The 12,328-nt window shown below is 33.4% G+C and overlaps 1 protein-coding gene across 1 annotated transcript in view; it reads left to right on the forward strand.

The window, feature by feature from the left end:
• The window catches only part of LOC138348855 (uncharacterized), a 47,208-nt gene that overhangs the window by 33,971 nt on the left and 909 nt on the right, over positions 1–12,328 (forward strand). The window contains exons 3-4 of the mRNA XM_069298447.1: positions 9,778–11,217; positions 11,438–12,315. Of these exons, the coding sequence (XP_069154548.1) occupies positions 9,778–11,217; positions 11,438–12,315 (2,318 nt within the window). The remainder of the gene's footprint in view (positions 1–9,777; positions 11,218–11,437; positions 12,316–12,328) is intronic.

The following is a 12,328-nucleotide window of genomic DNA, read 5'->3' on the forward strand; positions in this document are numbered from 1 at the left end:
TTGGGTTAGAAAACAAGGAAGGAGAATACTTGGACAGTTTTGTGAACTTCAAGGATTAGTCTTGAACTCTCATAGATCTTTGATGAAGGTTGATAAATTCCTCCACTTTGGACGCACTTTTTTCCATTGGAAAGAAGTTATCAAGAAAATCTGTAGTAAGCACCATGAAAGTGATAGGACCCGCTATCAAGGCCCTATTTTGTGTCCATTAGGTGTACAATTTTTGAGCTACATACTTGAGTTAATAGGAAGCTAGCTCGGCCATTTTATTTGAATTTAGCCCCATCACACAAAAAATCTTGTAGACCTCATTTATGATGTTTTGGGGATCTTCATTCACTTTTGATTTAAAGAACATAGGATGTTTCATCCTAGTAAAGTTTCTCAAGAGGGAACATATAGTACTAGCATTTTTTTCAACACAAGGTCCAACCTCCCTATCTTCTTGAGCGCCCATGGCTTAAGCTGGATGGATACAACTTGTGCGTGGGTAGTCATAGATTGAGCCAATGTAAAAAATTGTGGATCTTCTCTCTCCATCTGCCATAGGAGGAGGAATGATCAGACCTTGTTCTTGTGGAGGCACTTGGTTGTCTTATGGAGGGACTTGGTTGCCTTTGGGACAAACTCCTGCATTTTCCATAATCTCCTCCACTATTCTTGCTTCTACATGTCTTATAAGCATATCATATATTAACAAGAGAGGATTAAATGAAATACGACACATAGAGTTTTTATCTCACAAGAAATGACTTCAACATTACCAATTAGTGAGAATTTCTAATTGTCACATAGGCTCTCATTCATAAGTGTAGCGCGCTTCAAACCCATGAAAAACATCTACATAAATGTGGTTCTATGAGACATCAATCATAAGAGTTTTTTGACGTCATTCTCTAAACATACATTGTCACGACCAGGGAGCACCCCCTAGACCTAAACTGTGTAGTCCTCTTTGCAGAGGACTAAGACTAGCCTCTTAACAATTATCATTACATTTCTTAGGTTAAAATTTGCGGAACAGTAAAAAATTTCCTATATAACTAAAAAGTAAGTCTTACATCGACTTCTAGCATAATAGAAGTTAGGGCAAATCTCAATTTGCAACCGGTGTACTTGACTTCTCGAAGGTCTTATAAAATTCCTTACATATCATTTATCGCATATATATAATTAAAAGCAGCGTGGAATTAAAACATTTCACAAAACATATCATTGTCTTTAAAAACTCTTTCATATAAATTCATAAAAAAAAACAATAAGTCTCGATCGCATCAAACATAAGACACGAGAATACTTGGGACACAACCCATACCAAGAAATATAGTAATAATTAGTCTATTACAATACTTCAAATGGAAAATAAAAGACACCTTGGCCCTCAAATCAACTATTGACATACTTCGAGTTCTCTTGGATAATGCTACGTTTCTATTCTTCCTTCCAAAATGCTCCTCACCTACAAACAACTAAGAGATAGATAAAAGCATGGATTAGTACAACCACTTGTACTAAGTATGGCATAAAGCATGAAAATCATAAAAACAGGCATTTAGTTTAAATATGAATCTTTTTATTTAATAAAATTTACATTATAATCATAAGAACAACATTTAACAACTAAAAAAATACATAATATAACATTTACACCAAATATCGTCATTTAATAGTCACTTTATCGTGAAGCCATTTCACTGTTACAATAAAGTCCTTTCACTGTACAGTGAAGTGTCTTACACTTTAGTTAGACATTTTCTAGAATGTAGTTCCCTCACTAAAAGCTATTCTAAGACCTACTTAACCAACACAAATAGAGACATCCATATAACATCCCTAAGAATACATAAATGACCCTCAACAATCCTTTTAATAGGACACATCCACAATTACAAGGCATCAAACATATCAACATAATATAATATGACATTCTCCTTCAAAAGTCTATCAAAAGCCCTACTTGAGTAAATAAACAACATAACGTCGATGATTGACCTCGTCAAGATTACTTAATTAATCCTTAAGACTACCTAAGTTTTTGATAATTTCCATATAACCAACAATTTTCCCTAACAAAATTCATTGTTAAGACTCTTTATAGGTAACATAAGCAGTGACCATTCTTATTCCCCCTTCACAACTTAACTAGATAATCCTTAACTACTGAAGATAAATACTTATTCAATTAACATACTTTCTTATCTTAAGTCATTATATTCATTAGTTCATTTAAGACTCATGCATCACATCAAGTACATTCAAGTTATGGTCTTGGACAAGTCCTAGGAATTCCCAATAACACCTTTAAAGCTTATTGTGCAATGTCTAGATAGCGTCCTCTACCACCACCTAAAAATTGTAGAATTTCTCTAATGCTAATAGGTATTCCATATGATGAGAATAGTCTATAAACGACATAGACCATGATAGAAAGACATTGAATCAAAAGCTCTAACCTACTCCGATGAGGGTGTTCTACTTGCAAATGGTATAACTTAGGCACATCCCATGTATGCACATGGTTAAGGAATATGAAGGGCATGCTTTGTATTGTAGTCTCATTCTTTGTCTAAATCTACTTCCCTTACCATACTCACTCGGTGCTAGACTTCTTCCTCATATAGTAATTCACACATAAGGTTCACATAAAAGGTTTCCATATCAAGTTCATAACCCGATAACATTAACCCTAAAAAAGAGGTCCTATAGGGTTACCTTACAATGGAGACAAGAAGATCATGATGACTTTCCTAAGGTTAATATGATGTCGTTCCAGTCAATTAACCTAAACTCTATCATTCCTTTACTTTGAAGGATATCATTGAAACTTTCTACTTCAAAATCCATATATTACCACTAGGTTCAAGGTTTTCACATAAAAGACTCTTTTAACATCATTTAAGGTCACATGTCATTCAAAAATTTAATACTAAGAGAGTTTATCATCGTAATTCATGACATCACATATTCATACATTCATCAAGAAAGGGACACAAGTCAACCAAGACGAGACACCACATACTTCACCTTAACACATATTACATGCCATTGTAGAAGCCAATAGAAAATAACTCTTATAATCTTGAAGTCATCCTATATACTATCATATAAAAATAATTATGACCATCATAGACTCGTATTTTCAAGTAGGAATAACATACATCAATCCTAAGACTATATACACAAATAATTTCAAGTAGGAATAACATACATCAATAGAACACATATAATTTCACATTGCTTAATATGTACATATCCATCATCACACTTCACATAATGAACTATACAAATAATCGTATAACATCAAGTAGTTTGCTGACAAGGCCATGATCATCATAGTACATAATGTAACGCCGACAATCCCACATCAATTGTAAGTAAAGAACATAACACCGCCACCATAAGTGACCATACAAATTACAATACAATTGAAGTATTATTAACATTAAAATAAAGGAAATAGGTAATCTTACCGCCACATCATCCTCAATCCACTGTCAAATCACCAAAGTTGATATCACAAGGAAGTTATCCATAGCCATAACCAACAATTCAACATAATTATAATAATATTCATTAAACTACATTAAATTACTACATATTCATAAATACAATTAAACCTATATATAAATTTAATTCAATTATTACATCATTAGGAAGTGCATAGAAATCTACACCATAATTCATCAACTTTTATTTAATATTAAGTATCTCCATAATATAATAAAATAATTGAAAAACATCCATGAAAGAGTTAATAGATAATTTAGTTTTAAATAATAATTAAAAATAAAAGTTAATACATAATAAAAGTTTATAAACAATTAATACAAGAACCCATTGTAGAATCATGAATTTGGACAATTAAACTTTGATAACTTTAGAGAACTTCTTAAGAGTTGAGCTCCTTGATAAAGAGAATTTTAAAGATTAAAATCCATACCTAGATGAAAATAATTCTTCACTTTGGTGAAGAATCTCCATTCAATTTAACAATCAAAGTTTTTCCTTGACATTGGACTTCAATAGAGTTCTAGAGAGAAGTCTAACGGATTTTGGTTTTTGATTCGGAAGAACGAAATCTTCTAATTGTTTAAAAATTATACACATTTAAAATACCCAAAATAACCTTAAGGAAACGCAAGTACTATTATTTGGATGTGGATGTGAAAATAAAAGTTCAATCCTCAACTTACACTGAACCTGCGCATAACACAACTTCATAAACCAGAGGGCTATCGACGGCCCATCCCTTGATCAACGGACCATTCGTTGGTCCGTGTTGTGGGACTGAGGCTGGTATTTGGACTCTCCTCTCCCACGACTAACTTCCAATCAACTATCAACTAGAAACGGGGCGTCGACTGACTTACTGGGCGTCGACTACCAACCTTTGGTTGGGCTTTCTTGGAAAGTCTTGGGCATCACTTTTGGGTCCTTCTTCAAGGACCCTTTGATTTTCCTTGGGGATGTTTACACGGACGTTTCAAAACAAAAAATTACTGTATAAAATTTTACGACCTCTCACATAAATTCACCAAAAATGAACACGTAAAACTAGACGAATGATTCTTAGACACACAAGGTCATTTGAAGGCCACATTTTAAAACAACATGGAGTTTCATGTACTTTTGACCTCCAAACTACACAAAACTTGATACACAGCCTAAATATGCTATAATAACTCCATTAAGGCCTTATAAACTCATTAAACACAATAAACACATAGAACCACATACAAGGCACATAGGTGACTTAGTTGTCGAACGTCTTAGTCGTCCCTTGGCGTTTGACTTCCAATGCACCTAAACTCTTAGACATTGCATCGTTAACACATAATAGACCTAGGACATTAAATTATAAAGTCCAATATGTTAGGATCTATTTCAGCTAAGTCATTTTTAGGTTTTAAAATATGAAACAATGAGCATATATTCTTCATGACACGACCTTATACAATATAAGACAACATCATCATGTAAAGTAAAGTCAACATGCATAGTATTATGTTAAAGAACATGACCCTAGACAACTTCAACATAATGTCAGAACAACAAAGCATGTATAAGAGTTCATAACATTACAACATGTTCAAGACCATACCCATAAGCTATTACCAATCTTACAAGTGCATTCATCAAGTGAATTCCCATATACCCACACAATTAAGTAAAGCCAACAAAGGATCAAAAGTAATGTCTAGCTTCAAATAATAAGGCATCATAAGAAGTAATCCTCATTTTAATGGACCGCTAACATATTCATAAGTGAAACTATAATCAAATAAAAGAGTTATTAACTTTGATAGTCATTCAACTGTCAACTGTTGTCATACAAAGTCACTCAAATTTAATTTTCAACTCAAAAGTCACTAAACTGTTAATTTTTTTCATACAAAGTCACTTAACTTGTCATATTCGGGGAGAACCCCCAAGACGTAACTGGCGTCGTCGTCCTCTTGGAGGACTAAGACTCGCCTCTTAGATTACATCAATACATTTAAAGGTTAAAATGCGTAAATTTCACAAACTCTTTATTATTTGTACATTGAGATATACATAGACCTCTACAAAATGCATTTACCTTACAAAATCTCTTACCACTATACATCTACACAATATTAAGCAAATAATCAATCCATATGAATGATCCAGAAATAGCCGAATATATTCTTAACATATATTTACTAATAGCAAGCCATGATCAATTCACCCACTATAGAAGCACAAATATTAATAGAAGGATTCCATGGGTTCATAGCTACCCTGGATAAGAACTTTTTTATTCAACATGAATTAACTAATTCAAAAATATTCATTAAACCACATAAGAAACAATTAAACATTTATTGGAGTTCACATAATGGTCCTGAACGACCTTGGGGACTTATCCGACAACCTTCTCACTACTAGAAATTTGACTTACTGCAACGCTTATTTAGCAATGGTTATACCATCGTAGCAATAGCTAACCTATTACAACGGTTATAACCGTGCCCAAATATCCTTGAATCTAATAGAACAATTCTTAAAATAAACTGTTGCATAATCCCGATAACTGTCCCTATAGAGAAGGTATAGCAACAAGTTTTAAAATCGTTGCTATAGACAACTCTATGGCAACGGTTTTTTAGAAAAATAATTCTGATTTTTTAGCCCTAAATATTTTTCCCTCCTAAAAAAATATATTTGCCTCCAATACAATTAGTCCCTCCTAAAAAATTAATTCTTATTTATTAACTTTTTTAAAAATGTAGAGAAAAAGAATGAAATTGATTAGAAACCCTTATTTTTCAGAAATTTCATCAAAACAATGTGAGAGAGATTTTTGTGGGTGAAGCTGCAGTGAAAGGAATTTCTGAAGATTTTGGTGAGAAAAACGAAATTTGTTGATGAAGCTGTTGGTGAAGCTCGTTGGTGAAGCTTGTTGGTGAAGCTGTTGGTGAAGCTCGTTGGTGAAGAGCTGTCGGTGAAGTTGTTGGTGAAGCTCGTAGGTGAAGTTGTTGCTGAAGCTCGTTGTTGAAGCTCGATTGTGAAGCTGTTGCTGAAGCTCGTCGGGGAAAATAACCAGCTTGTTCTTTTTGGTGGTGTTTTTGAGGTTCTACTATGAATTCATCTTAAAGGTTAATAATGTTTAAGTTTTCTATGCTAGTTCATGATTTCTAAGTCCCCATTGAATTAATTTTGAAACATGTTATAGAATAATATATGGGTTAGTCTTAAACCTATGTTATTTGCTCCAATATAGTTAGTGTATAAACTTCCCCTGTTTGATTCTGTGATATATAAGAGAGTCAAAATCTAGTGCTCCATGTTTGTGGATCTGTAAGTATTTCTTTCTGCATATTTTTTTGTTCCAGCTTAATTCTTCCTTAATATTCCCCATTTGATGTGAATGTGGACAAAAATTACTCCCAAATTACTTCCTACTGGTATTTGTTTCACTTTTTGTTGACTGATATGGCTTAATTTGAGAGCAAAAATGAAGAAAGTAATGTTCAAAATTTCGAGCATATGCAGACAGCAGAGTATGCTTTTCATTTGATTTTCTGTATTTAATATTTTTCTACTTTCACCTTTCCATGGCAATGAAAATCTTATTCTTTACAACAACTGATGTACATAACATTTGGGCAAAAAATAGAAAAAAATAACAAAACCTTCTGTTTCTGACTGCTAACATTGTTGATTTATTACTATAGATAGACTATATAGTATATACTCACAGTTGTAAGTGTATATATATAACGACTAACGTACATAATATGAGTATATAATAAGATGTCAGCTAGACTTGCCGCGCAACTTAGCAGCTTCTGAGCTAGTTGTTGTCATGAAAGATTCTCCACAACCACATTGTCCAGTTGCATTTGGATTGACAAATATGAACTCAGATTTGTTCATAATATCAAGTATTTCAGTTTTGATGCTTATGAGACAAATATAACGATAAACCAGGTTAATGAATAGCAATATATTGGAGTGCAACTGGGTGATGCAAGTTAGTGCTACTAGAATTCACGCAGTTAAAGTATGGCGGATCAGTTTCACAAGGACAAATATGACAAAACTATATAGTTTTTGGACTCAATCTCGCTAATCAGTATATGGAGTTCATATTCCTCTCATTTTAAAGAGGGAAGACATGAATCATGGGTGAAGTCTGTATAATTTGAAAGAATATATTGTTATACTCATTCATAGGAACCACAGACAATGAGATAAGAGAAAGTAAAGAAAGACAAGAGACTGCACTATAGCTAGACATGACAAGCAAACGAAAATCAGTAATGTAATTGCTTTTCTGTTACACCTTATTTTTCCTTAAGGTGGAGTCCTGAAAGTACATGATAGGCTAATCTAGAGAATGTTACAACACAAGTCGCAAAGGTTATCTTCAATTTTGTTTTTGATTATTAAGAGATGTTTAAACTTGAGTATCACTGTCGTTTTACTTTCAAATACATTCGGATTCTGATATTGTCTATGTCTTTTGCTTGTTCGGTTGAATGTTATCTTCCCTTATGAGTCACTGGCATCATAAAGTGTGACACATAATGCCCTATTTATTCGTTAAAGTTAATGATATTGGGTGGATTTGTGCATTTTGCGATATTGTTTTGATCATTAACGAAGCACAAATTGATTTGCTTTGTATGATTTACTTCTCACTTTACATGTTCGTTGTGTTTTATTTTGATGCAGTGTCTATAATTTAAACTGGCTATAATTGTGTTAGTCTTAGGAATTTGTGTGTCATTAATAGAAATGTGTGGAACTTGAATTTGTTTTTCAAGTTTTTAACTGCTTGCACAATTCATATTATATTGACAGTGAATGTACATTTTATTAAAAAGAGACCTTTTTAACATGTCTTTAAGCATTCCTTCTCTTTCAAAGTTTCCATATAACTATGGCTTGTATGAGCTTCATGATATGCTGCAATTTGGGGGCTTCTCTTGTTTTTTTGCAACTTGAATGGCCTGCAATAACTCCTTGCTGATATTACTGCGAAGTTCTGACTCAAACTGAGAGCTCAAACAGTCTTCTTTTTCAATCCATTCCCTAAATCTGCTTACAGAGTCTCTTTCTCTTCTCCACCATTTGATTTACTTAGCTAGACGATATTTGTTTGATTCAACAGTGTAACATAGAAATAATATAGTCCTTGTCTTTGTGCTTCATAAAATATCGTATCCATTGTGCCACTGTTATATATACATGGAATATAGAGATAGATAGTTCAAATCAACAAGTATTTCAGCAAGAAATTAAACCTTGTCACATATATAAATATCTTTTTTACTTATATCTTGACCACCTTTTAATTAAGTTGGGTGGCCTGACTTTAAAAGCAAAACAGACTCATTCATTGTCTTATAACAAGCAGCCAATAACAAGCAAACAAATGTACAAACGCAATGACACAAATACATAATTGCATTTTGTATAATTAGTCAAAGCAAGAGGCCAGTGATATTACATCCTGTTTCTGTCATAAAATATTTGTTAGTAACAATAGAGTCATTGTGCCACTGTTTTTTTTTTGTATGTGTGATTAAAAAAAAGGATTTTTTTGATGGAGTTTTCTAAGCTAAGCTACTTAACTTGGACTTGTATCTCTTATATTTTTTCCTCTCTTTGGCTTGGTTTCCTACTAATATTGTGTGATTATGTTATTTATAGGCTTGGCTGAAACAGACCCAAAGGTAACACTTGAGGATTCTTGAAGTAGTTCATTTGGAACCCGAGAAGGCTGATTGGTAAGAAATTGAAAGTAATAGGAAATTTCTGCTATATGGTAGTTGTTAGATTGACTAGCTAACTCCCTTGTGTTTTTTTATAAAGAGAATATGAGTTGTTATAGTTTGTTTGAACTACTTTTTCCATGTGAATACTCTGTTATTATTTTACAAATACATGAACTGTTTTGCTAGAATCAAAACTAATGTATTGATAGTTATTTTGTTTGCTTGTTGCAGTCTATTGCTATAATGTATGTTATTTACTCTAATCTAGGTCTGTCCTTATTGCTTTGAAATGTTTTTTACGTGTGCCTTTAGTCATTCATTTGTATAAAGTTTATTAAATGGTGGAAGCTGCTAATAACTTAACTTGTCAATATTTTTTGGTTCTACTATTAGTGTTGTAAATGTTTGTTGTTGAATTAATGTGAAGGTTTGAGATTCGATTAATCTAAAAGTTCGAGTTGTTAAGTTCTTTCAATATTATTTGTACGCATGAATTTATTGGCTTTAATGTTTTGCACATGTAATGTAGGATAAATATTCGATGGATTTTGGAGATAAAAGTTGGATGAATCTCCGAAGATCCACCAATGAATATATTCATGGAGTTAATGATTTTCTTGATAAAGCATTTGAACGAGCTTCCCAAGGAAATGAAATATTGTGTCCTTGTAAGAAGTGCTTTAATCGTAATTGGCATTGCCGAAATATGGTAGAGGATCATTTGATTTGCCATGGATTTGTTCATGGATACACCAAATGGGTTTTTCATGGTGAAGGATTTTCCTTAAGAAATACGCCACATCCAATCGATGAAGAAGAAACTTCTAGAAATATTGTAGATGATCAGAGAGATGAAGGAGTGAGGGAGGGGCCACATGAATATGCAAAGAGATTTTTTAAATTAGTGAAGGAAGGGAAAGAAGAGTTGTATCCAGGGTGTAAGAATTTTTCTAAGTTGAGTTTTACCATCCGGCTATACTTGTTTAAATGCATTCACAAGTTGAATGATGTGGCCTTTTCAGATTTATTGGACTTGATAAGAGAGGCATTTCCATTTGCTCAGATACCCGACTCGTTTTACAAGGCAAAAAAGGTCATAAAAGATTTGGGTCTTCATTATGAGAAAATACATGCTTGCACTAATGATTGCATATTATTTTGGAATGACAATGCAAAGTTAGATAATTGCTCTGTGTGTGAAGCTTCAAGATGGAAGAATGTTCGGAATGACTTAAATAATAAGGTTACGAAAATTCCAGTGAAGGTTTTAAGGTACTTTCCTTTAAAGCCTAGACTTCAGAGGATATTCATGTGTTCTGAAACATCTGTAGCTATGAGATGGCATGATACTGAACGACTTAAAGATGGAAATTTAAGACATCCTGCAGATGGTGAAGCTTGGAAGGATTTTGATTCATTGCATCCTAACTTTGCTAATGATGCTCGTAATGTTAGATTGGGTCTTTCAAGTGATGGTTTCAATCCATTCAGAACTATGAGCATTTCCCATAGCACATGGCCAGTTATGTTGATGAACTATAATTTATCTCCATGGACTTGCATGAAGTCGGAGAATATTATGTTATCAATGATTATTCCAGGTCCATCGTCTCTGGGAAATGATATAGATGTATACTTGCAACCACTGATTGCGGAGTTGAAGGAACTATGGGAAGTGGGAGTTGAAACATATGATGCTGTAACTAATCAAACATTTCTAATGCATGCAGCTTTATTGTGGACAATTAGTGATTTTCCAGCTCTAGGAATGCTTTCTGGATGGAGCACCAAGGGAAGATGGGCATGCCCCACTTGTAACCATAATACTTGTTCCCAATATCTCAAACATAGTCGCAAGATGTGTTACTTGGGTCATCGGACGTTTTTACCTCCTGATCATCCATTCAGAAGAGATAAAAGATCATTTAATGGTAAAGAGAGCATAATGTTGCACCTACTCCATTATCAGGTGCACAAATTCTTGAAGAGCTTCGTGAATTCAATAATGTATTTGGAAAGAACAAAAAGAAAAGAAAACGAAAGAATGATGGTCCATGGAAGAAAAAATCCATATTTTTGAGTTGCCATATTGGGCAACAAACAAATTGAGGCACAATCTTGATGTGATGCACATAGAGAAGAATATTTGTGACAGTGTGCTTGGGACTTTATTGGATATACTTGGAAAGTCCAAAGATCATATAAGTTCTCGCTATGACTTGTATGAAATGGGGATACGTAAAGAGCTTCAACCTCTAAAAGATTGTGATACAGGAAATATCCATCTAGCTAAAGCTTGTTTCTCTATGACACCAGATGAGAAAAAGTTATTTTGCACCGTCTTAAAAGATGCCAAATTACCAAAAGGGTGTGCTTCTAATATATCAAGTCGTGTGCAAATTGAAGAGATGAAAGTATCAGGATACAAAAGTCACGATGCTCATTTCATAATGCATTACTTGCTTCAGGTTGCAGTCAGAAAAGTGTTTCCTAAGAATGTAGCTATGGTCTTGATTAGATTGGGGAATTATTTTAGATCCACATGTCTCAAGGTTATAAGAAGAAGCGATCTTGATAAGATGAAAGCAGAAATCATAAATATTGAATGTGAGCTTGAAAAGATTTTTCCTCCATCTTTTTTTGATATAATGACACATTTACCTATCCATTTAGTAGATGAAATTAAGCTTGGAGGCCCAACTCATTTGCGTTGGATGTATTCTACAGAGAGAACTATGTGTGACTTCAAGGGGCTTGTTCGTAATCGAAAAAATCCTGAAGGATCAATAGTAGAAGGTTTTTCAGCTGTAGATTGTTTGAACTTTATTTCCATATACCTACCTAATACGGTGAAGACAAAATTAAGTAGGTGTGAAATAGAGGATGATGAGTACATTCAAACAGAGGAAGGTGGTGTTTCACATTTATTTCTGAAGACAGGTCATCCAATTGGAAGTGAGAATATAAGGAAAGGCAAGATTTTTAACATGGAGCAGCATGAGTTGTTTGAAGCACATCGATATACTTTGTTCAATACAGGAGATGAACAAGTAGAGGCATTTATCAAGTAAGATAAAATA

This window comes from Solanum lycopersicum, chromosome 5 (assembly GCF_036512215.1).
Source record: "Solanum lycopersicum chromosome 5, SLM_r2.1".
Classification (NCBI taxonomy): domain Eukaryota; kingdom Viridiplantae; phylum Streptophyta; class Magnoliopsida; order Solanales; family Solanaceae; genus Solanum; species Solanum lycopersicum.